Raw genomic sequence first — 26,200 nt, forward strand, 5'->3', positions numbered from 1 at the left:
CAGCATTTTGAAAAACCCTAACTTAACTCTGGTGCCGTGTCACATATAGAAATTTTTTGATATTTGCAACAATAGTAAAACAAAGACATATTTTTGATATTTTTTTATATATTTAAATGCCATTTAACAAGGAAAAATCAACCAAAAAATGAGTTCGTGTGTCACCACTGACATGCGTGTCATAGGTTCGCCATCACTGAGATAGGATAAGACCAAATTTCATCTTATTTCTCAAAAGAAATTGACATTATCTTTAAAAATTAAAAGAAAAAATACTCGAGGAAAGAGACAGATATTTGGCCCTGGCTGCTGTTGCTTAGTTGATTATCATCCCATGCACCAAAAGGTCACCATTTGGATTCCAGGTCAGGGCACATGCCCTGGTTGTAGGCTTGGTCCCCAGTAGTGGGTGTGCAGGAGGCAGCTGATAGATGCTTCTCTCCTACACAGATGTTTCTCTCTCTCTCTTCCTCTCCTTCCTCTCTCTCCAAAATCAATAAAAAAAAAAACATTTACAAAAAATGGGAAAAAAAGAAATTTGACAGTCATTAGTACAAAGTCAATCTATAAAGTCATCATTATTAAAATTATGTTTTGAATAATATATTGAATAGTCACTGTGTACCAAGCACTCTTCTAAGTACTTTATACTTATTAACTCGTTCAATTCTCATTGAACTTCTGAGACAGATATTATCAGTGTCTCTATTTTAGCACTCTGCTACTCCCTTGTTTACCCAGGGGTGCGTGTAGCTCCAGGCTCTTGAGGAGAATTGTAATCCTGGATTGGAGGAAGGGTAGTCAAGTCAGGGAAGTCAACAGAGGACAAAGAAGAGGGGCTGCCATGATAATGTCCCTCATCCTAGGGGAGAAATCGCTAATTGATATTTCTAGGGTGGTCCAGCATTAAATCACTTCAGCAGTTTTTCCTTCAGACATTTAAGATTGCATGACCATGCAATTCTATTTCAAAACTCTTTTATCTATTTAATACGAAACTATTATGATAGGTACACTTTATTAAACAAGCTCAAATACAGAACAATATATTTAGTCACTATGCAATTTTAAATTAGTCTTCTGGAACAGATACATTTAAAACTAAATGTAACATCATAGGTAATATTTATTTTGATTCAGAGTGATTTGCCAAACTCACAGGAGGGAGGATTGCTTATTGTCAGTGTTTTAGTATTCATATGTAAACCCTAGAGGACTGGGGATGTATGTGGAGAGAGGTAGGGAGGAAGTAAATGTAATTGTAAATGATAGGGGTGTTCATGATTCTGAGAGGATTTAAGGTACATTTATAAGAAAAATAAACTTCTGTACTAATTAGTGTACATTGAATCATTATTAGTTGAAAATTTGAGTATTTTGTGAATAATTTTTAACTTGATCATTTAGTATTAGAGTTATGATTAAAAGGGTGGGAGAAACTTTGATTTCTAGGACTAAGAGAAGAATGTGTAGTATGTCTTTAAACCATGCAGAATTTTGTACAAAATTTATTTGTAGCTCCTAATTTTCCCTTCTCACAATGTCTGTACTATATTTTTGTCAACCACCTCAAGTCCTTTATGTGTTGAGAGTAAACTAACAAATACTCAAAAGTCTAATAACTTTCTTACATATAAAACATAATTATTTTTAAAGAAAGAAAACCCGAGAACAAACTGTTGGTGTAATTTATGTGGGTCCTGTTAAAAATAAGAGTCTATAGGCAATATATGTATTTCTAACTTGAGTTTAGAATGTTCACATTCGGTTGCAGTTTAGAAAGAAATCCAAACTCAATGCAGTGTCATAATGAGTGAATTGTATTGCTCTAAACACATGCTTCCACCATCAGACACACATACACAGACTCTTTAACATGTAAAAACTTTTTGGGATGGATTATTAAACTCTACAATTGAAATTAATGTGGGATATATCAAAGTTGATCCCAGAAAAAAAAGAAAAGCTACACAAAGAAATCATCTGTTGTGAATTATCTGTGATATGGAGGAAGCGAATAGTCAACAGTGAAAAGAAGGGAAGCAATCCTGAGACTCCCGAAAGGTCAACAGCTCTGTACAGCACGCGTCCCCACACAGCCAGAGTCCAGCGGGAAGCTCTTCAGAGCCATGTGCAACTTCTTTTCACTTCTATGTATAGAGCGATTTCTAAAGTCTTAGTCACATGTGCACTCAGACTTTTTCTCACTAATATGTGAATAATAGCTTGTGAACTGTTACTAAAGTTACTATCAATTATATTTTTTACTTCAAATCAGTAACATTTCAAGTTAATTAATACTTACTAAGGATCTGGTAATTATATTTTTTAAATAATAAGTTAGCTAAAAGACAAATGTTCAAAAAACTTCTAATCCAGAACCCTTCCATCTAGTTATTTTCCTAGTAAAGATAACATATAATACTTTTTCTCTCAATCCTTCTAAAGTTCTCCGGGTGAAGGAATAGGAAAGCCTACACTGCTAGAACATTTGTTCCATTATTTATGAGGTTGTACCCCCAAAATATAGCCCTCACTTTCCTTCAGCTTCAAAAATAGGCATGTGATCACCACAATATTATCTGTTAATGAGACCTTTCAGATAATAGAAACCAGATGTTAGTTTCCTGGAATGGGAGGTCTTTTAAAAATACTTTCTGTTGAAAACACCCAGCCCTCAAAACCCTGTGGATTTTTAGGGCACAGACTCCCTTCACCGAAACATGATGGAGGGCTGATATTTCCTCCAGTTGTCTACAGAGAGGAAAAACAGGGACGTGGTAGACTCAGGCTCTTAAGGCTGTGAAAAGGATGAGAATGAAAAGGGAGTTGAGGAAGTAGAGAGGAAACCTAAAACCCTTGGTTGCACTGAAGAGGCCTCTTCAACAGTATGTGGGGGGGGGGGGTACTCTAATTTGAGCCTGTTCCCCATTTATATCAATCAGTCAATCAGCAGATGGGTTGGACTAAATAAATTTCAAGTTCCTTTGAATCCTGAGATTTATGATTCTGTTGGAGGAATTTGACTTTCCACACCATCAATGGATAAATTGGTAAATAGCTCGATTTTTCCCTGAAATGACAACATTCTCATTTTGTCAACGCTTCTGAGTTCTTATGAGGCTACACTAAGAAAAAGAATACATAGACACTATTTTTCCCATTTTTGGCTGTAAGCAATTCTAAAACACCACCAGAATAACCTGTTGATCAAATAAGCTAAGTTTAGTAGATTTATTGTAGTAAGAGTGAATAACAAACAGTTTTAGTAAGGTCTCAAAATGGATAAATTAAGTGATGATATTTATAGTTTTAGGGCCTGAATTAGATGATTTTGAGGCAGGCCACATAGGCAGAAATTGGTGGGATTGGGCAGAGTTTATTGATATTATTTTGAATTAGTAGGCCCAATGAAGCAAGGGTCTTGAAGTAAGCTTTGGTGAGCAAGTTATTTTAGTTTGTTCAAGCAAGTATCTTACGTTATTATTACTCATTCTCAACATTGCTACATATAGGGAAAAAGAGTATGCATGGTCCCAAAGTTTTTAATACAGGAACAGCAGTGACATCAGCATCATAGCTGAATAAGACATCCCTTGTTCATGCCCCCCTCTCAGCAGCAACAATGTGGCATCCATCCATGGACAAAAGAATAGCAACCAATCCCAAAGACATAAAGACCTCAATTTATCTGATAAAGAATTCAAAATAACTGTTTTGAGGAAACTCAATGGGCTACAAGAAAACACAATTTAATGAACTCAGGAAAACAATATGAACAAAATAAGTTTAACAAAAGAAATTTTAAAAAACAAACCCAACAGAATACTGGAGCTGAAAAATATAATGAATTTAATAAGAAATGTAATAGAGAGCATCAATATCAGAATGGATCAAGCAAAGAAAGAATCTGTGAGTTAGAAGGCAGGAATTTTACAATTATTCAGGAGAGAACACAACAAAAGAATGAAAAAGAGTGAATAAAGCTCACTTAATGTATTGGATACCACCAAAAGAAATAATCTAAAAATTATTGGAGTTCCAGAAGAAAAGAGGGGAAATGGAGCTTAATTAAAGAAATAAAGGCTGAGAACTTCCCAAATCTGGGGAGAGATTTGGATATCCAAATTCATGAAGCTCATGGGTCACCAAACAAACTCAACTTAAAGAGATCTTCTTCAAGACACATTATAATAAAACTGTCAAAAATCAAAAACAAATCTTAAAAGGATTGAGAAAAAGAAATCTGTAACTTACAAGAGAACTTCCATAAGGCAGTCAACGAATTTCTTAGCAGAAGCCGTACTGACCTGGAGACAGTGGGATGATATATTCAAAGTACTGAAAAAAAGAAAATACCAACCAGGAACATTCTATCCAGCAAAATTATTCTTCAGAAATGAAATGATAAGGACTTTCCCAACAAACAAAAGCTGAGATAATTCATCATCACTCGTCCTGCCTTAAAATAAATGCTAAAATGACTTCAAACTGAAATTAAAGAATACTAATTAGTCATATGAAAATACTGGTTGTATATTGTATACTGTATTTTACTGGCATAAAAAAGTCTCATAGGCCAATGGAAAAGAATTGAGAACCCAGTAATAAACCCTCATATATATGGTCAGCTAATATTTGACAAGAGAGCCAAAAATACTCAGTGGGGAAAGAATAGTCTCTAGTAAATAGTGTTGGAAGAAGTGGATAATAACATGCAGAAGAATGAAATTGAACCTCTAGCTTATTCCACTCACAAAAATGAACTCAAAATGGATGAAAGACTTAAAACCTGAAACTGTAAACTCCTAGAAGAAAACATGGGGGAAAGCTCCTTGATGTTGGTCTTGATGACAGTTTTTTGGATATGACCCCAAAAGCACAAGTCATAAAAGCAAAAATTAGTAAGACTTCATCAAACGAAAAAGCTTCTGCACAGCAAAGGAAACTGTCAACAGAAGGAAAAGGCAATCTATGGAATGAGAGAAAATATTTGCAAATCATATATCTGATAAGGGGTTGTAGCAAAAACATAAAATGAACTCCTACAAATTAATAGCAAAGAAAAAGCTCTTCCTCAATCAATCTAATTAAAAATGGGTAGAGGACCCGAATAGACATTTCTCCAAAGAGAAATACAAATGGCCAAGAGACATATGAAAAAATTGCTCAGACACTAATCATCAGAGAAATTAAAACCATGAGATATCACCTCACACCTGTCAGAATGGCTATCATAAAACAACAACAAACAACAAGTGCTGGTTAGGATGTGGAGAAAGGGGAACACTAGTTCACTGTTGGTGGGGATGCAGACTGGTGCAGCCACTATGGAAAACAGTATGGAGTTTCCTCAAGAAATTAAAAATGGAACTTCCATTTGACCCTGTGATCCCACTTCTGAAAATATAACCTAAAAACCTCAAAACACAAGTTAGGAAGAATATATGCACCCCTATGTTCATAGAAGTGTTATTTACAATAGCTAAGATCTGGAAACAGCCCAAGTGCCCATCAGTATATTAAAAAAAGGCTGTGGGACATTTACACAATAGAATACTATGCAGCTGTAAAAAAAAAAAAAGTGATCTCTTACCATTTGGAACAGCCTGGAGGGACCTGGAGACATTATGCTAAGTGAAATAAGCAATCTGAGAAAAATAAATATCATATGATCTCACTTATTTGTGGAATCTAATGAACAAAATTAATTGACCAACAAAATAAGATCAGAAGCAGGGAGGCATGGAACAGACTGACATACCTCAATGTGGGGATTGGGGGACAAGAAGAAATAAACCAAAGAACTTATATGCATTGCCCATGAACACAGGCAGTAATGTAGTGAAGACCTGAGTGTGGGGTTGAGGGCTGGGAGGAGGATGGGAAGGGGGAGAAATGGGAGATATCTGTAATACTATCAGCAATAATATATATTTTTAAATAAAAATAGAACTACCATATGACCCAGCAACTCACGCATGGGTATATATCCAGAAGAAATGAGAACAGAATCTTGAAGAAATATCTGCACTCCTGTGTTTATTGCAGCCTTATTCACAATAGCCAAGAGAGGGAGACAGCCTAATTATTCTCAATGGATGAACAGATAAAGAAGATGGGTTTATATAGACAGTAGGATATTATTTAGCTTCAAGAAAGAAGGAAGTTTTATCACTTGTGACAACATGGATGGACCTTTAGGGCATTAACCTAAGTGAAATAAGAGAAAGACAAATCACTTACATGTGGAATCTAAAAAAGCTGAACTCATAGAAACAGAGTAGAATGGTGGTTGCCAGGGACTAGGCATAGGCGAAATGGTGAGATGTCGTGAAAGGGAACAAACTTCCAGTTATAAGATGAATATTTGGGGGGATCTAATGTACAGCATGGTGATTATGGTTAGCATACTGTGTTATATACTTGGAAGTTGCTAAGAGAGACAATCTTAAATGTTCTCACCATAAAAAAGAAATGGTAATTATGTGAGGTGATAGAGGTATTACTCTGATAGTCATTTTACAATACATCAGTAGGTCAAATCAACACAGTTGTACACTTAAAGTTACACAATGTTATATGTGAATTACATTTCAGTAAAGCTGAAAGGAAAAGAACAAAAATGGACAGGAAAATATATTTAGTGTATGCTTTGAATGCCTAGGTTCGCTTCCAAAATAAAGGACTCATTTCTCAGCTACTGGGGCAATAATGCTGACAGCTCTCAGTTGCCAACACCTTAGAAGGATTGCCTCAGGTGATGATATTGGCCTCATTCGAGGTCACACTATGTGGCAGATTATATTTTTTAAAAATGGCCATAGCAACGTTATTCTTCTGGCAAGTTCTTGTTACAATGTGACTTCACCACATCTCCCAGTATGTAGAAGAAAAGACTTTTTAACATGACCTAGAAGCAGGAGTGGTTAAGCACGGAATTAGACTAAAAGTGATACCCAGTAGCAATTTTTGTGTTTAGAAGACATTTAAAACACAAAACCTTGTACAGCGAGAGGTTCTAAACAAATACACTGTGCCTATGTAATCCTTATTTCTCCACCCCATGACTTCAAATAAATACAAAGAAGTCTAACAACAACAAAAGAAGATCTACACAATGGATAGTTTCTAAGTAAGAGGCAGGGAGCCTGAAAACAATGCATTGACCATACAGAGACGCCCACCGCATATGGTTGGGCAGGTTTGCATTGCCTAATGTTGTCCTTATGAGAATTGTGCAGCATCTAAATGCTTACCGGTGCGTGATGGCCTTGAACACATGCTTTTAAGGGGGAAAGTGATGCATGTGGGGAAACCTTTTTCATGCAGTGGATTTGGCTTGTCTATCAGCAATCTCTCCTTTGCACCTGTGCACTCCCATATAACTCTACTGTTGGCCCTTGCCTGAGCTTTTCACTCCTGCTCCAGTTCTCATTCTGGATCCTAAATGTGTTACCTTCTCTAATTATTATTGTCCAGATCCATCAAATCTTGCTAAGTGTCTGATTCCGACCCATTACCTGAATATGCCTCCATTACCTGGTCCCAGACTCCAGACTGTTCTTGTGTCTCATTTAACATTTACAAAAAAAGAAAAAACACAACAATGTGCTGGGTAATATAATATGTGCTAAGGATATGACTATAATCCCCACCTTCATGTAACTTTTTGTCTATTGGACAATCTTGGCCACAAGCTTGTCAGCTCTACTTAAGATATAGCCTCTCTCTAACTTTCCTCCCAAGCGTCCTGTTCTTCCCCTCTCCTCAGGATCTTAAAGCTGCTGTTCATTGGCCTTTAAGAGAGATGACACCTGTAAAGGGCTAGGGAAACACACTTCCTGTTCCTGGAAATGGATGAAATCTAGTGAGAAATGGGTATAATTTTTTGCTTACTTTGGAAGCAATCAGAGCAACAGTTGAAACACAAATGAAATGCTTGCGGTACTGTGCACGGCTGTCTTGAACAGAAGCTTAGTCTGGGAGAAAATGCAAAGGGGATTACAGGTTGCTTTTCTCCATGGAGAAAAAGAATGCTTTTTTAAATATATTTCTATTGATTTCAGAGGAGAAGAGAGAAGGAGAGTGATAGAAATATCAATGATGAGAGAGAATCATTGATTGGCTGCCTCCTGCACAGCCCCACACTGGGTATCAAGCCCCCAACTTGGGCATGTGCCCTGACTGGGAATCGAACTGTGACCTCCTGGTTCATAGGTTGACCTCCTGGTTCATAGGTTGACCTCCTGGTTCATAGGTTGACACTCAACCACTGAGCCATGCCCTTGGGCGAGAAAAAGGATGCTTTGCTACCATTCCATGTCATTACATTTGTCTACATAATTCGCTATCAAGACTTGGGGAAATCTCACCAGAAGACAAAGAGAGGAGGGAATAGAATTGGGGAAACTGGAGTCAAACAACCAACCAGAAGTATAGAACTGCACTGAAGTAAAAGGGGTGCCTGGTAATGTTAATCTTGATACCTATCAAGGGTTAGAAGGAGGGTCAGCTCACTGTGTCTTTGGCTCTCATGTACCAGGAAGTGCTGTAGGAAAGGAAAAGACATAGCTGCTCTGAGGTAATCCACTCTGAAGAAATTAAGAAAGAAGTTGCCCAAGTTTTAGGAATTATAAAAGGCAAAGGTACAAAAAGACCCCATCAAGGTCAAAAGATACACTATGAAGAAGGCAAGTCACAATGTCTGACCAGGATTCTAAGCATAAGCTGTTGTAAGGGATGGATCATTGGTTCTTACTGTGTAGTCTCAGCCTGGGGGAACTAGCCCATAAAAGGCAGTTCCCTTTTTCTCATTATTCTTCTACTCTGATAGCTTCTGACTAGATAGTTTAGAAAACAAAGATTTTGATCCATTTGATCAAATTTTACATGTACAAAATGGCAATATACACTATTTAGAGCAAATTTTAAAGAAATATAAATATGTACATATAGTTAGGTATTTACTATATTTTTTTATCATTCAAAACTATACTATTCAATATGGTAGCCACTAACCATGTGTGCCTATTTAAATTTATATTTAAATTCATAAAATTAAGTAGGAGGAAAAATTCATTTCATGAGTTATACTAGTGATATTTCAAGGACTCACAAGCCACAATAACCTAATAACTCTCCTGCTGGGCTCTCAAAGATTCCTTAAAGAACCAGATTTTAAATTGTTAAAAATATATTTGACTTATTTAATAGAGTACTTTATAAGCAGAGAAACATCATGGTCACATAATAGGATAAAGAGTACATGAAGTATTTAAATTTTGCTCTTAGAAGAGAAAGTGAGGTTTTGTTTTTATTTTTAGATGACTTTTAATTGAAGCTATTCTAAACTGTTGAGTAAGTTGCTAAGTTTCTTCCTTTCACAAGCTCTGCCAGTTAAGAGTAGGGACCAAGTTTTAAAAAAAAAAGTGGTATGGGGGAGTGGGAGAATGAACATTTGCTTAAGAACTCAAGGAAAAGGGGCTTGTTTTACATGAGTAGCTATGTACATGTGGATCATAAGCATTTTGCAGCCACCTTGAGCCAGAGACAATTGCAAAATTGCTTGTAAGATCTGGCCCCTTTTTTTCTTACTGACTCGGTTTAAATTCTAGTTAGGGTTTTTCTTTCCTTTTCTTTTCTTTTTTTTCTTCTCTTCTCTTCTCTTGTCTTTTCTTTTCTTTTAATACACAAGACACAAACCACAATTCAGTAAACTTGTTATTAAACTAACTAATGAAATAAATAGAAGACTTTAGTTGCCTTGAGTAATCAGCTTCCAGGGAGTGGGTTGTATCAATCCTTTAGCCACAATTTGGACTTTGATTATAACCATGTTTCAATGGAAAAATAAGAGAGGAAGCAGGAAGGGTTTTCATCCTAGAGAGTTAGTAATAGTTTGGGGTTATTTTTTAAATTTGGTATAAATGTGGTAAAGCCCAATTTGTATCAAATAAGAGAGGAAAATTTCATTTTCAAGATCTTCAAATGTTGAAAAAAAATGGGGATTCTTGCTATACCCATTATTGGTCGATTAAAAAAAAAATCAGTTGGAAAAGCCAGTGCTTTTGAAAGCTTAGAATTTAGGCCTAAAAAGAAATACCTTTTAAAAATATAAAAAGTGATTATAATTATAATTATTTTCACCCAACCAGTGCTGTTACTCTGCACTCACCCCATAAAAATCTCTGCCGGCTCCTGACTCCGCGAGATTCTGTGAGGTGCTCCAGGATATCAGAGTGGAAATCCTATCCCAGCTTAGAGCTGAAATCCTACGTATTTAAGGAAACGCCAAATCGGCTCTTTTGGGTGGTTGCCTTACTTGTATTCTCGGTTTTGTTACTAATAATCCAACGGGGGGTCAAGAATTTCTGTCTGGAGAGGAGGGACTTATATATTCAATCCAGTTACAAGCAGGGAACTGGGAAACTTGTCTCAAACCTGAATTTGTGCAGCAAACCCCAAGTTTATGTGTTTATTTAGAATGGCTTTGTGGGGGAAGGAGGAGTTGAGGCTAATAATGAGGATGACTGAAGTCCCTCCAAGCAACCCTTGGAGCTGTGTGTGTGAAGGACATAAATTATAGAGATGTTGGGATCGCTATAACTCAACAATTTGTTTATCCAGCCTTAGCAGGAGTGAACTAAATTTCCTATAACTAAGTTTCCCAGATAGCTAGTGCCGACCATATGCAACACCAAAACGGTTTACGTTAACCATTTGAATCAAAAAATGTCCCTGAATATATACCATACTTCATTGACTTCTTAAACAATCTAACAACAATGAATTTTCTGATGATGACCAGGCTGCTCAAGATGAAATCTAAATCTAGGACTCGACTGCGTGGACCTGTCAATGAGAAGCTCATGCAGGAGGTGAAGAGCCAGAAGCACCTCCTGAGGCCCTGCCGCCCCAGCACTGGACAGGTGTGAGGGCGCCACGCAATCCAGCAGCAAAGACAGGAAGCAGGGCCATGGGGACAGAGTCCTGCACCAGGCGCCGGGGTAGCACCGAGGAGCCCCTGACCCAATGTGAGACAGTCCTGCACTAAAGGAGAACAGATTGCTAGACTTTTATAGTCTTTATTTCTATTTTTTTATGGTTCTTTTGTCTCCTGCTTCAAAAACTGCCTAATGTCTTTTCTCATTCCTACTAGCTCCTTAAAACCAAACACCATGTCTTACTCATCTTTGTGTCTCAACGCCTAGTAAAAGTCCTGGCGAGTTTGTGGAATGCTTTTAGTTAAATCTGTGTTAACATTTCCAGTGGCCCTATTTCCTCCAGTTTCTAGACTATGCTAAAACTGCTGCTAATGCCGTGTTAAATAGTGAAACTTACTAAAACAGTAACCCTATTTTACACATAATACCAGGCCATATACAGTAGAATCTGGGTTGAGATTTCAATAGTGATTCTCTCTCCCATAGAATAAGGCACATGTGCTTAGTTATCTTGTTGGGGTTTTTTTTTTAATTTTGGATACATGGCTATGTTGTGGATGTTGGACACTCCTGCAAGTCTAACGTGAGCTGATATCGTTGTCATTACCTAGCTATGAATAACTGGAAAGGAGCAAAGTGGAGGCGAAGAATAGACGCATGCCCAGTAAAGTCTGGGTGGAATAGGGAAGGTACTTGCCCGTCAGTCACACTTGGAAACAGGTCATTGGCCAGAGTACGCATGGCCACCGCAAATGTGGGAAGATTTGAGATAAATAAGCTCCTAAGCAAAGGAGTTTTCACTTTTGCCTCTTGGCTCTTGTTTGCTCCAGCTTGACACCTGGCCCGCAGGACTCTCACGCTCCTGCTCAGAGCCATGTGCACCCCGTACAACGGACTAATGGACTGCAACTAGCCTGATACTGTACCGGACCCAGCTCCTCCATGGAACGGAAACTCTGGACACTGGCTTTGCTTCTAGCTCTACTGAATCCCCAGCTGCACACCTTCAAGTACTGGATTAAGACAAATGGGACTTGGCAAACCCAGAAATGTAATTCCACGCAAATAAAGCTTTCTACCGATCCCATCCTCCATGGGGCCTCTGGAAATGCTTATTCCCACAGCACCTCAGAGCCCCACTCCCGCTAGCAATGGAGAAAGACCCGCCATCCATTTCTCCAATAACAAAACTATCTGAAGCCGAACCGGTTTGGCTCAGTGGATAGAGCGTCGGCCTGCGGATTCAAGGGTCCCAGGTTCGATTCCGGTCAAGGGCATGTACCTTGGTTGCGGGCACATCCCCAGTAGGGGGTGTGCAGGAGGCAGCTGGTCGATGTTTCTCTCTCATCGATGTTTCTAGCTCTCTATCCCTCTCCCTTCCTCTCTGTAAAAATTCAATAAAATATATTTTTAAAAAAAACTATCTGAAGAGTCAGTAAAGGTAAACATTAAGCAGAATATAACCTCTTTAAAATCAGTTTGGGCCACATGCTAATAAGTTATTAGGATTAAGAATTAAATGAATTTTGGTGTTTAAAGAAGAAGATTCTGGCCACTGCTTGAAGCTTAGGCTCCTTTTACTTCATATACGATAGCATCATGTGTAGCCTCATTCTAGAACAATACTTTTGGCAGACAGGAGCAAAAATCACACCTAGACATTCTTTTCTTGAGTCCCTCACACGCCCCAGCTCTCAAAGACAAGGTACTTCCTTCCAGAGCCTCAGTTTCTTCATCTATAATGTAGTCAAATGGGACCCCGTGATTTCTAAGGTTCCTTGTTTCTCTGTGATTCTAAATGGAGATCAAAGACCCCAGAGTCTGAATTGAGGCCACGAGGATGTCTCCAGGTCTTGGTTTGTCACATCCCAACCACAACTGTTGTGTACAAGACCATTTTATTTGTGCCCAAGTGGCTCCTTATCCATTTAGTGGCTTGCCATGTAACCCCCATGTAACAGTGCCTGAGAAAATAAGTGTGAGGTCTGTTCAAACGGTGGAATTGGAAAACATGTTGCCACAGTCATCCCCAAGGAACAGAATATACCCACCCATTCATCATAATTTATATGCTTTGAATACTCTATTTTTCTGCAGTTGGGAAACATTGATGGCCTTAAGTATCTGAGGGAATAAAAATTAGGATATTAACAAACATTCATTAACAGAAGTCTACTGAAAACCATCACCACGAAATAGTGCAAGAAAATGCTGGGATGTTAGTCAACACCAACATTATACAGCTCAGAGCCTCATTACACAACACAAATGTACAACTGTGGCCCAATTTTGGGGACAAGGAGAATGACTTTTTAAAGAATGTATACCCAGTTCATTTCAATAATGGCATATATTCAAATTAATAATTTATATAAAACAGTTCTTTGTCTCAATACCAATAGTAAGTATATAATGAATGTGCAATGCAAAAAAAAAATCCGATTAGAGTGACAAACATATCAGCCTGCTCACAAATACTTCATGAAAACCATGGTCAAGAGCACAATATAACTTTGTAGAAGGATAGTCTTTGAAATTCTAACAGGCACTTGAGGGAGAAGTTAAATATTAGCAGGAAATAGCTGCACACAAATTAAATCTCAGCAGCTCAAGACTATCAACACTTTAGGAAAAAGTGTATCATTAGTCGTGCTAGGCATTCAATAAGAAGAACGATATCCAGTTTTCTCTGACTTTTACTCAGAGAAGATCTTACTTAGACTTTCAGTCACGTGTGCAGCAGGGGGAGGAAGGCAGGCATTAAAGGTAGCTGAATGCTACAGGTATCACTTGTTAGAGGAAGATTGCTGAGCCTTCTTTTCTAATGTGGTTGGACTTTTTTACAGCCTGTGGCATGTAGGGGGAAACACTAAAGGTGGGTATCAGGCAAAACAAACTGCAGGCCTTGTGCTGATGTCATGAACGGAACCACTGCCTCCTTTCTGACCATGTGCATCACACCAGTCCCAAGCTAAGCAAGACCTGGGCTATCTTTGCCCAGAATTCAGAGGGAGCCGAGTGAGGGGAGAGACAGTTCTCCCTGGCTAGAATCTCGGGGTGCTGGGGGAGGAGTCATATTGGAACACACAATTGGAGAAGAGAGGAGAAGTTGGTAATTTCATGTAAGAAAACCCAGCAATATTTGCACCTTGGTAATGATAATTATGGCAATAGAGCCCATCTGGTATGTGCACCCAATGAAATCTTTTGCAAACATTAAAATTATTAGGACAAAACCTAGGTGCATGGGGAAATTGTGATACTATATTGGGTAAAGAAAGCAACCACACCATAACAATAAGGTAAAATATATATTTGCATATGACAGATAGATACATAGAAAATTGAAAATAGTTTCACTGTTTGGAAAGTGGGATTATGGGAGAATTGTTTTCTTTGGAGTAATGCAATCATTAATGCTGATAATATATTCTTACAATAATATCCTTTGCCTTGCTGAAACAAGTGTCAAAATGAGTAGATTTTGTAAAGCTCAGTTTTTTTCTCTGCTTTAATTATTTAAAGTGAGGCTTCCACTACTTCCCTCTTAAATTTGAGGACTAATGAACCCTTAATCTTGTTATTCATTGAATAATCAAATACATTTCTTATGCAGAAAGACAGCTCAAAGCCCAAGTTTGAAAGTAATGTGGGTCCAGCCTTAGGAAGATTTATTTTGAAATTTTACCATTAGGACTTGATTCACATCGAGGAAAAAACTGTAGTTCATATAGGCACTTACTCTAGCAGTGTCATTTAGGACAGCCCTGAAGACAAGGAGATGTGCACAGTGTGACCAGAACACGTGGGGAAAGCCCACTGGGCCTTTCTTATACCAGATAAATAAGATCAAAATGAGCATCTAGGATGGCCTTGAAATACAGCATAAATGTTTTAAATGAGCAAATTGCATTCAGAGAAAAGTTGAGGTGATATTGCAGTGTGCCTAGGGTTGGAAACTGCAGAGGGTTAAGAACTCCTCCTTATTGATGAGTCTAAGGTCATCACAAAGGTGAGGGCTGCCTCCTGGAGTCATTTTCCAATTGCTTCTTCAGAAGGGAAGTGTGCCAGACACAAACCTGGGCTCACAAGAGGTTAAGGGACCCAGCCACAGACTGTACCAGAAACAGATGGGACAAGAGCCCCAGCCTCATGAACAGCACACTTCCACCGTCTGCTTACCATCTTTCTTTCTTTTTTAAATCCTCACCCAAGGACATGCTTAAGAGAGGCAGGGAGAGAGAGTGAGAAACATCAATCAGTTACCTTCTGTGCATGCCCCAACCAGGGATCAAACCCACAACTCAGTTATATGCGTTGACCAGGAATCTGACCGGCAACCTTTGGGTGAATGGGACGATGCTCAACCAACTGAGCCAATCTGGCCGGGCTCTGCTTACCGTCTTTCTCCGTGCAGTTAGCCAAGCTCAGGCTAAGGGAGGCAGCTGACATGCTGCCAGTCACCTCCAGAGCCTCTCAGAGGTCGAGAGACTTTGAGGTTCTCGGTATATATAGAAATGAAGAGATGTGACTTGGGGTAAACACACATGCAGTATATGGATGATGTATCATAGAATTGTATGCTTGAAACCCATCTAATTGTACTAACCAATGTCACCCCAATAAATGTAATTTTAAAAAGGAAATGAAGCAATGTCTAAACAGGGTTACAGAAATTTTGGTACATTTTTAATATTTACATTTAACAAATTGCTGCTTTTGAAGCACACCAAAAAAAAAAAAATCGCCATTTAAAAATGGTAATTACAGGATTTATGTGGCTGTTAAGTCCTAGCACACTGTGGTTGGTGTGGTCCAGATAATGGGATACAAGTTTAAAGTGGTCAGTGGGTCTTGTCTTCTTTCAGTCCTCTTGGTATCACTCCAGACCCAGCATTCAGTTACACTTGAGACCCCTCATGCCAGCCCAGGCCAGACCCCACCTTGTCCGCCCCCCCATCAAAGGTACTGTTTATCTCTCCTGAATGTTCCCAATTAGAAATCTTTCCTTAACCATAATCCTATCACATCACCTGCTCCAACGTACCGTGATATTATAAAGGAGGCAAACAGACAATTTGCAAAGAACCAAAGGGACTTGAGGATGTAAGTTGCTGCCATACTACTGCTAAATATAAAACTGACTCTTTTAGAGCTGGAAGTGATCTTAGAAACCATGTAAACCATGTCCACTGAGCTCCTTCTGAGCATCTTACAACTCAAGAGATTCTTTCCAGGTAGGTGCTGAGGATACACTTTGGGCCCGTGGAGCCATGGCAAGTATCAGGGACTGAGGAAGGAAGCGGGGCTGTGGTGTGATTGGGGGATGCACCCCGACGTGGAGAGGCCAGCAGAGAGCCCCAGCGACTAGGGATTGGACCCTTGTCCATTTACAAAGATGCCCTGGAAGCAGAACAGAAAAGTTGTCTTCACTAGAAGGAGGTCCCTGGAGCTGGGTGGCAGCGGGGGTGGTATTGAGGAAAGCAAGGCAGGGAGGTCTTTTCTGAAATGTTTTATTTTAACCACTTAATTACAATGATTACTCATGGCCAGCCACGGTATTCTTATGTGCCAGGAAGCTAGAAATGGCTTAATGAGAGGATGTCCATCAATTTTTATAAGAACAAATTGGCAGGATCCAAAACTTCTGTGATGTCAAAGTCACTGCCTAGAGGTCTTACCGCCTTAAATGGGAGAAAGGACGGGTGCCTGGTGCTTTTCAGGAAACACATCAAAGAGAGGTCATTGGAGAGCAGCCAGCCAGGTCCTGTCCAGCAGCAGAACCCACGGTCCCATTCCCCTCCCACCCATATTCACAGAGAGGGAGCCCTTAGATTTCCTATGCTCAGTGGGAAGAGCAGGATGGACACTGTGGGAGGGCCTTATGGGAACAGCAAAGCCAGCCCATACTCGGGTGTCGCGAGTGATGCCTTTGGCAGGTGTTTGTAAGAGAGGGTGGGCTAGGGACTCCTCACACAGAGTACTGCATTGGGAGGGGACACTGAAGAATTGGTTTGTAAAGGACTTTTACTAACATGTGAAAGTCAGCTAATTGTTGATTTACTCTTTCGCAATTAGAAATGTTCGCTTTAGCCCTAGCCGGTTTGGCTCAGTGGATAGAGCCTCAGCCTGCAGACTGAAGGGTTCTGGGTTCGATTCCGGTCAAGGGCACATGCCCAGGTTGCGGGCTCAATCCCCAGTGGGAGGCATGCAGGAGGCAGCCAATCAAGATTCTCATCATTCATGTTTCTATCTCTCTCTCTCCCTCTCCCTTCCTCTCTGAAATCGATAAAAATATATTTTTAAATAAATGTTTGCTTTTTTAGAAAACTTAACTCTGATATTTGATTTTATAGGGAAAAGCACAGACTTAATGAAGAAATAAGAATCATAAAAGAGCGGCAGGAAAGAATTAACAAGGAGCTTAAAAGGTTTGTTTCTTATTCAACGCTGTAGTGTTTAAACATTTTAATTGAACAAACGTGTTACATAAAACCACAATGATTTTATTACGTAAAAATAAACCAACTCAAATATCTGCAAAGAGATTTTCTATTCAACAGTTCATCTGGAGTAACATTTTAACTTCCTTTATCCACATAATTACCTACTCTGCTAAGTTAATTACTTGCTAACATTATCATCTTCTCCTTTTACTCCACCAGATATAGAACTTAGGCTCAGGCTTTTAAAAAGCAAGCCCATGAGCATGCCGTGCCCTAAGGGAAGATGTAAACTCCAGACCCACCTGTTTAACTGGTCTGCCCCGGGCTAGTCCTTTGTCCCCCTTCTGTCCCTGCTGTTTCCCCTACACATACATTGTCCCCTACTGACGCAAGGACATTGGTCTCATTTAATTTATTTATTTTATAACTTAGAGTATAAATAGGAAAGCTGTATTGAGACTAACCCACTTCTTCCAACACACCCACATGCGTGAAAGTGAGCATCAGATGAGCACAACCTTCCAGCAGTCCACAGGGACCAGCCTGCGTCAGTCTTGCAGCCACACTTCCCATTACATTCTTCTGGAATTAGAAAGCCAGTCACCTAGTCACACGACCCCTTACTTTAGAATCTTATCTCACTTTTCCCCCAAACCTTATCAGACAGCTTTCCCCTTTGCAACACCTCGGTTATAAAATCTGATTTCCAAGTTCCCAAAAACCAAATCTATGGCTTTCTCCCCACTGAGGATATAAGGAAGAATGTAGAACGGTTTTGAGAGAAACATGCAAGAAGCACTCAAATGTACTTACTAGTATGCAGTGACACGTTGGATAAAGTGAAGGGGAAAATACTCATCCTATATAATAAAGAGGTGATATGCAATTGACCATCACGCCCTTGCACAAGATGGCTGCCCCCATGTGGTCTCAAGATGGCCACCACAAGATGGCTGGCAGGGGAGGGCAGTTAGGGGCAACCAGGCCTTCAGGGGAGGGCAGTTAGGGGCAACCAGGCCACCAGGGGAAGGCAGTTGGGGGGGACGAGGCCAGCAGGGGAGGGCAGTTAGGGGTGACCAGGTCAGCAGGAGAGGGCAGTTGGGGGCAATCGGGTCAGCAGGGGAGCAGTTAAGCATCGTTCAGGCTGGCAGGGGAGTGGTTAAGGGGTGATCAGGCTGGCAGGGGAGTGGTTAGGGGGTGATCAGGCAGGCAGGCAGAAGCAGTTAGGGGCAATCAGGCAGGCAAGCATGCGAGCGCTTAGGAGGCAGCAGTCCCGAATTGTGAGAGGGATGTCCAGCAGTCGGACATCCCTTGAGGGGTCCCAGATTGGAGAGGGTGTAGGCTGAGCTGAGAGGCACTCCCCTCCCATGCACGAATTTCGTGCACCGGGCCTCTAGTTTGGATATATACATTCCATGTGCCTGTTAAACTCATAGGCACACCATGTACTAGTAATCTTCAGAAATGAGGCATTCATGGAGAAGAAAGGCAGTCGGAGGATGGGACAGGCAGTGGTGATGACTGCAACAGTGAGCATACTGTTGACCCTTGAACAATGTTGACTTGCACACAGCCAAAATTCCACATATAACTTTTGACTCCCCAAAGCTTAAGTTGTCCCTGCGCATCCACAGGGTATTAGTCCCAGGACCCCTGCAAATATCAAAATCTGCAGAGGCTCAAGTCCCTCATACAGAATGGTGTAGATTGATGCAGTTGGCTCTCTGCCTCCACTGCAAAAACAAAGCCATGTATAAACAGACCTATGCAGTCCAGACCAGTGCTGTTCCAGGGTCAGCTGTCCTAAAAACCACTGAATTGTACAATTCCAAAGGGTAAATTTTATGGTATGTGACATACCTCAATAAAGCTGTTATTTATTTAAATAGAGGGGGGCTGTAAACCAAAGGAGAGACTTGGAAGGTGGGTTGATGTCAACTGAGATGAACCAGGGTCTCAAGATGAGTTGCAGGTCAAGAAGATTCTAAGAGGGTATGACTGGAAAAGGGCACAGGGGTATTTTGGAGTAAATAAGACTATGAGGAAGAGACCCGAACTGTAAGAACACACTTGAGAAACAGAGAAGGACAGACCCAGAGGGTAATAAGAAGTGAGGTTGAGGCGGTAACATTGGCAGAGGCAAAGTAGAAGATGAGCGAGGGGACATTTATCACTCACAGAGCACTAAAGCAAGAGACCCCCAAGAGGTAGCCCTACTGTGCCCTCGGGGCAACCCTAAACACTGAAGAAACCTAGAGCAGGCCTTGCAGGGGGTTGGCAATCCAAACTTTATGCTTGCACAAGTATATTTGGAATTCATAGAAAATTTTACTTCCTACAGATTTCATGGAGGAAGAATAATTTTAAAATGTCTCAGTTGAAAATTTCCAGTGAAATAATAACCTTTTACCCTTTTTCATTTTTCTTTCACTCATCCATGTTTCTCTTGCTACTAATGTTTCTCCCTTGTTGCAAGTTCCTACCCTTCCTTGCCTAGGCTACTTCTGCCTCTTGCCTCAAAGATCTCTGGATTCAACTACTCATCTCCCTCCTAAATAATTCTTGAATGAGTACTTAGGGACAGAAACCATGAGAGAGCCCTGGATTCCCACTCTCTGTGAGTTTAGTCTAGTGAGCACCCTCACCCTTTTGCCTCTTCCATGTCTCTCTCTCTTTGTCCCCCAGGTCTTTCTCTTGCCAGTCTCTTTTACTCTTCTCTCCCCACTGACCCTTCCTAAAGTCTGTGCTGGAGCCTGTGAGTGGGGTCAGCTCAGGGAGTGCTGTGTGCAGCATCTCTCCGAAGAGGACGCTTCATGGCTGGGGTGCAGTGTCGCACCATGGTTGGAACTGAGGGCTCCAGTCACACTGCTTGGGTTAATTAATCCTCTGCTACTTGTGAGCTCTACGTCTGTGGGGAGGGGACTTGACCTCCCAGAGGCGGTTTCCTCATTGATAACACAGGATAAATAATAGTAGTACCTACTGCATAAGACTGCTGCAAGTGTAATTGAATTAACACTTGCAAAGTGCTGGCAAGTGCCCGGCACATTAAACTCTTTGTAAATGTTGGCCTTGGTGTCAGTATAAAAACTAGTTTGGTTAACGATTTTCTTTGTTCCATGTTAGACTCCAAGCAAAGGCTACCAAGAAGCCTTTAGAGATTGAAAAAGACTTTAAGAAGTTCCTACATAAACTGGTATGTTTTGTTTTTTAACTGATTGAGAAGTCTCTCTAGCTTCTCTTACTAGTATATAGACTAGACAATATTAAGTAAACAGTATGTGGCTTCATATGTTATTTCATCATCCATGTGCACATTTCACATGTCCGTGACTATCTCATGTCCACTATCCCCACCCCTTGCTTCTGACCAAGGATAGTTTATGCAACTAAAAACCTCCAAATCAGTCAGATTTTCAAATTAACAGAAAATTATTGGTGTTTGAAATCATATTCGTATTTTCCATTCATAATTGAAAATATATTGGATCCCAACCACTGTGTTAAATGAATGGGCCCTACCCACAATTAACAGAAACATAAGACAGAAATGAAAAGGTTCTGAACAGAGTGGAAAGAAAGAAAAGGAAAGAGACTGGGCCACCTTCCCGTTCTCCGTGTCCTCTCCTCTCCTGCTTACGGGCAGTCCTGTGCCATCAGAAGGGCCTTTTCCCGCCCAGCAGGCAAGGCCATGTACAGATTAGTGTACAACAAATCTGAAGGCTGGGCAACCTGAGGTCAGGAGCAGGAGAGAGCCTTTTCTTTTCAGTATGCCAGGCTACCAATCAAAAATCTAGGGAAGTCCTCATTGGCTGTGGGTGTAAAGTCAAAACAGGAGTTAAATCATCTAATCCAATTCTTATAGGAGCCAGAAAGGTGCAACAGAAAGGAGTAACATACCTAGGTGCTTAATATTAAACAAACAGGACTATTCTTTTTTTAAATATATTTTTTATTGATTAAGATATTACATATGTGTCCTTATCCCCACGTTATCCCCTACCACCCCGCTCATGCCCTCACCGCCCCCCCCCCCACCCCGTTGTCCGTGTCCATTGGTTAGGCCTATATGCTTGCATATAAGTCCTTTGGTTGACCTCTCCCCCTTACCCCCACCCTCCCCTACCTTCCCTCCAAGGACTTCCACAGACACAAAATACTTCTTTCTCCCATTTTTATTGGTATCTCTTAACTACTACTGCTGGAGACATGGGTCCAGAGAGATGTTTATTTAGTAGAGAAAACACCTGTGCAGGTATGCGGGGAAAGGGCACGCTGACCTCAGCTAGTCAATGATAAACGGCTCGAGTATTAGGGAAGTACGAGGAGCTGTGGAAACTGGCTCACTGGAGAGCACTCCCCTCGTCTACACCAGGCAATGACCTCCTCAGCTCCAGTTCATTGTTGCCCCATAGGAATGGAGGCCAAAGTACTATCGGATCTTCCACGGTCAGCAATTCAGATTCACGCTCAAATTCCATCTTCTAAATGAACCTTTTTTTTCCCAGTGGCCCTAGCCTCGTCCTTTCCACAAAAGTTTGATATCTCTCAGAATTTCTAGAACAACACTTGGTGATAGTCTTATTGAAAAACAGTTCTTTTTTAAATAGATAGCAAAGCAATGGCAAGTGCCTTTTTTAAAAAAACTGTAATGTAGGTATCTTTAAAGAATTATATAACAACCACAGATCTTTTGTGGAAAATAGGTATTTAAAAAAAACAACCAAAGAATTTAAAATCAATTCAGAGTTTGCCCTGGGCAGTGTGGCTTGGTTAGAGTATTGTCCCATACACTGAAATGAGACGGGTTCAATTCCCAGTCAGGGCACATACCTAAGTTACAAGCTTGGTTAGGGCACATATGAGAGACAACCAATCGATGTTTCTCTCTCTCTCATTCTCTCTCTCAAAAAAAAAGAAGAAAAGAAAAATCAATAAATATATACTTAGGTGAGTATTAAAAAATTAAATCAATTCAGATTCTGGATTATTGAGTTTTAAAAACTCAAAATTCTTTCAATAAATTTGACTTAAGTTTTCTAAGTCTTTGCCTTTCTGCTATGAAATTTATTTTAGAATAAAATAATGGATTTTCTAGTACTTTCTATATGACTATTGTCCTTTGAGAAATATTACAACGAACTTTGCCTGAGCCTCCATGAAACTGAGATTCAAGATGATGATGTCCAATCTTTGAGTTGCACATTAATGAGCAAAAAACAATCATAGGATAATAGAAAATTGTGGTAATTTTCTGGATAATTCATGCCATAAGACCACTGCTGTCTCAATTATCAGATTACATCACTAAATGCTTTCTGGTCTAAATCTTTACATAATTCAAAAAGGCCCTCCTGTCTTCTATCCGTGAGAGAAAGCCATTCATTTACCATTGTTACATGGCCAAACATTTCTGCCCACGTTTGATAAACATATACAGGTACCCACCAATACCTCTACCCAATCTCAGAACCAACTCTCTAAGCCTTTTATACTCTTACCCACATACCTGCACACCAGCTCTACACTGGCCCACATATATGAATAAGACTTACTAGACACACAATAAAGGGGTGAAAGGTGGCTTCCTCTCCCTAGTGAAGACAAGCCTCCTTGCAGTTTCTTCAACCCAGGAACATGACTTGCTTTATAGCCAGGTGCAAACATTTCACACTTTAATCAAATGTCTGTGAAGAGTTTTCCTGTGCCTCATCTCATTTGATCCTCACAGAAGTCCTGGAGTAGGTAGATAGGAGACTGGTAGAATCCTATTTTCTTTTCATTAGCCAGAAAACAGATTTAGAAAGCTTAGAAACTTGACCCGACTGAAAAGAAGTAAGAAATGGTGGACCTTGAAAATGACTTCAGGTTTTCTCACTGTGCAGAATATAGTCAAACACTGCTGCAGTTAAATATTTTACCCTTTGTTCTCCCTGCATGATCTACAATAATAATCTGCTTCATGTTGATATTTACTGCTGTGTTGCTGATAATTACCTGAAAGAGAAGTTGGGGTGCTTCACTGGGCTGGAAAAAGTTTAGCTAAATCAGAAAGCAGGTCTAATTAAGCAAGCTTATTCTATATACTAGAGGCCCAGTGCAGGGATTCGTGCACTGGGCCTCTAGTATGCATATAAGATCTTTGGTTAACCCCCTCCCGCTCACCCCCTGCTCCCTTTCCCTCTGAGATTCATCAGTCTGTTCCATGTTTCCATGCCTGTGCATTGAGCATCTTCCCCCTGGTGGTCAGTGCATGTCATAGCTATCAGTCAAATGGTTGAATGGTCAGATGTTCCCTTAGGCTTTTATATATATAAATAGATATAAAAGGCTAAGTTGACTCGAGTATGCACGATACATATAAAGCTCTCACTGGCACCAGTCGCACACGTGTGTTTCTATCATTGTCTATCGTGAATTTGGTTGACACTTCTATTATAGAGAAAGGGCGAATAGCAATATTAAAATATTTCTTCTAATTAATTTCCTTTCAATGTGCACGAATTCGTGCACCAGACCTCTAGTCTTTTAATAATGCTCATGTTGGTAACTGGGGGAATCTCACACTCCAGTATACGCTGTCCAGGAAAATCTGTGCATCCCTAATAATGTATTCTTTTCATAGCGGAATGAAGCCAAGCTTGACAGAGAACTTCTGACATCACTGTCATCATCATCATCAACAGAAGACTATACTGTGGATGAAGAAGAGCACTGAGAGAAACCAGAAGTAAACTGTGTTTAAGATACTGTACACAAGTCAATTGTTTCAGTTTAACTGTAGCAGTATGTTTAATTCTAGTCCAATCCATGAGGTTGGGATTGTCTTTTACAATTCATCTTTAAAAATCTTACAGTCAATAAATCCTAGTAAATCATACTTAAGGGATCTGTCCAACCATAATTTTGACTCCTATTGGTAGAAAACATATTTTAAGATGGAAAAATAATCGTTATGAAGCTTAAAGAGCTTGCAACCATTTCTTTGGAAACACATCTTGATAATAGCAACCGTTCATCATAATACAAAACAGAAAGGATTAATTTACTGTGGCATGAGAAGTCCTGCCAGTTCCTAAATGCCCTAAATAGTTTCTCTGAGATTTTTTTACATTGTTTAGGCCTCAAGGAAAACCAAGGCCCCGCCTCCAGGTTTGGTAGCAAACAAACTCTGCTTCTCGGGTGCCAGGCACCGATCACCACTCTGGTAATAGGCTTCCTGCACATTTGCTAGGAAGCTGGGCAGCTTGTCAGCAGGTACCAATGAGACTGTGCAGCCGCCCCATCCTGCTCCTGTGAGTCGTGACCCTTGAGCTCCAAACTTCCTAAAACAGTGAGAAAAGAAAAATTAGATCCTGTAAATGAACATGAGAGTGATTTGGCTGCTGCTTATAAGACACATAGCCTACCCAAGTTCTAATGAAAGAGAGTGCATCTGTGTGTATTGTTTTGTAGGGTTTTCTCCAGTGAACTTTTTAGTAAATTAGAAAATTTATACTGTTGCAGAGGTAATTTCAAATTTAATTATATCTAAAACTGGCCCTTGGTTTTGGCTCGTAGTAGGCTGCTATACGGCTCTTTGAGTGGTGATTTCATGGAATCTTCCTGTATCTTCAGGAGCTGGTCTGACAACTGGACTCAGAATTTACCATCCAATGAAATGTGCAATTGGGATGGAAACTATTGTATAATCCACCACACAGCAGGCGGTGAGCTTAGTCACCATCAACCAGGCACTGTCAAAGCTAAGATTTGTACAAAGTACAAGGATCACTCATCTTTAAAGGATGCTATTTATCCTGACAATAAAGTTAACATGTACTTCCAATTCTAATAAATTTACTCCAAATTTATAGCAGGTTAAAAACTCCATAAGTAATTTAGCACAATGTCATCCCCCTTTTCCATCTAAATGAGCTACTTTACTTCCTGGAAAATATCAGTAGAATATTACCCCTACTCTAGAACATCAGAATTAATGCACACCAGTGATTCACTTCCCCTCAATAATTTTGTCAATCGATTTCTTGTCATCATCTGCTTTATTCATTAAAGTATGCTTTTCAAATAAAAATAGATGTTGAAGGAAAAAAACAAAAATGCTTGCAAACAAATAAAAACCACTCCTGTCCTCCTGTCCCTCAAGCATTCATTCAGCTGATGACCCAAGAGCTGCATGGAGCCCTGGGATCCTAGAATGACTCTGAGTCCGTAGGCTGGCAAAGGGCCAATTTGCAATTTGGTGATTTGGAAAAAAAAAAAAAACACAAACAGTTGTCAGTCACATCAAACTCTCTTCCCTGGGGAAAATGCTAGAACAATAGAGGTGTCAGTGAAGCACCTCCGGAGAACCGTGCCTCATCTAGAGCACACTGTGCCTCCTCCTCCGTTCTCTAAGGCCCAAACTGTGCCATTTGGCTGGACACAGGCCAACCAGGTCTCTTATGGTCTTCAATGAACTTGTAGGCATATTTTCTTACAGTTTTTCACTGGAACCGTTTCTGAAAGCTGTGGTTTCAAAACTGAACTTAAAGCAAACTGAGTGTTGTTTCTAACTCACTGCAAACCCCATAAGAACTGTACCAAAGGGCCTATTGTGCTGAGTGTCCCGCAAGTTTCCAGAGAGCAGAAGCTCAAGTCTTCCTAGGTGAACGCATTCACTTCTGAGTCCCCAGAGCGGCTGTCAGCACCCTGCCGGCTGCAGATGACATGGAGTAAATTGCATCAACCACATGGTCTAAAATCATCAAAGCTTGACTTTCCCAAATAGAGAACGATAAGTGCTATTATAAATAGCCTGTGCCCTGA

General features: G+C 40.2%; 2 protein-coding genes across 4 annotated transcripts in view; one reads left to right on the plus strand and one right to left on the minus strand.

The window, feature by feature from the left end:
- FAM227B (family with sequence similarity 227, member B) overlaps positions 1–24,272 on the plus strand; it is a 201,768-nt gene extending 177,496 nt beyond the window's left edge. The window contains exons 13-16 of the mRNA XM_014537823.1: positions 15,975–16,052; positions 17,303–17,377; positions 20,519–20,588; positions 24,018–24,272. Coding sequence (XP_014393309.1) covers positions 15,975–16,052; positions 17,303–17,377; positions 20,519–20,588; positions 24,018–24,110 — 316 coding nt within the window. The 3' untranslated portion in view covers positions 24,111–24,272. The remainder of the gene's footprint in view (positions 1–15,974; positions 16,053–17,302; positions 17,378–20,518; positions 20,589–24,017) is intronic.
- GALK2 (galactokinase 2) overlaps positions 24,148–26,200 on the minus strand; it is a 132,505-nt gene continuing 130,452 nt past the window's right edge. For 2 of the 3 annotated variants that reach the window (XM_005863959.2, XM_014537824.1), the window contains exon 10: positions 24,160–24,717. In XM_005863959.2, coding sequence (XP_005864021.1) covers positions 24,510–24,717 — 208 coding nt within the window. In that variant the 3' untranslated portion in view covers positions 24,160–24,509. Of the gene's footprint in view, positions 24,718–26,200 lie in introns of all 3 variants that reach the window. The other variant, XM_005863960.2, reaches the window with a different exon arrangement.

Source organism: Myotis brandtii, unplaced genomic scaffold (assembly GCF_000412655.1).
Source record: "Myotis brandtii unplaced genomic scaffold, ASM41265v1 scaffold182, whole genome shotgun sequence".
NCBI classification, from domain to species: domain Eukaryota; kingdom Metazoa; phylum Chordata; class Mammalia; order Chiroptera; family Vespertilionidae; genus Myotis; species Myotis brandtii.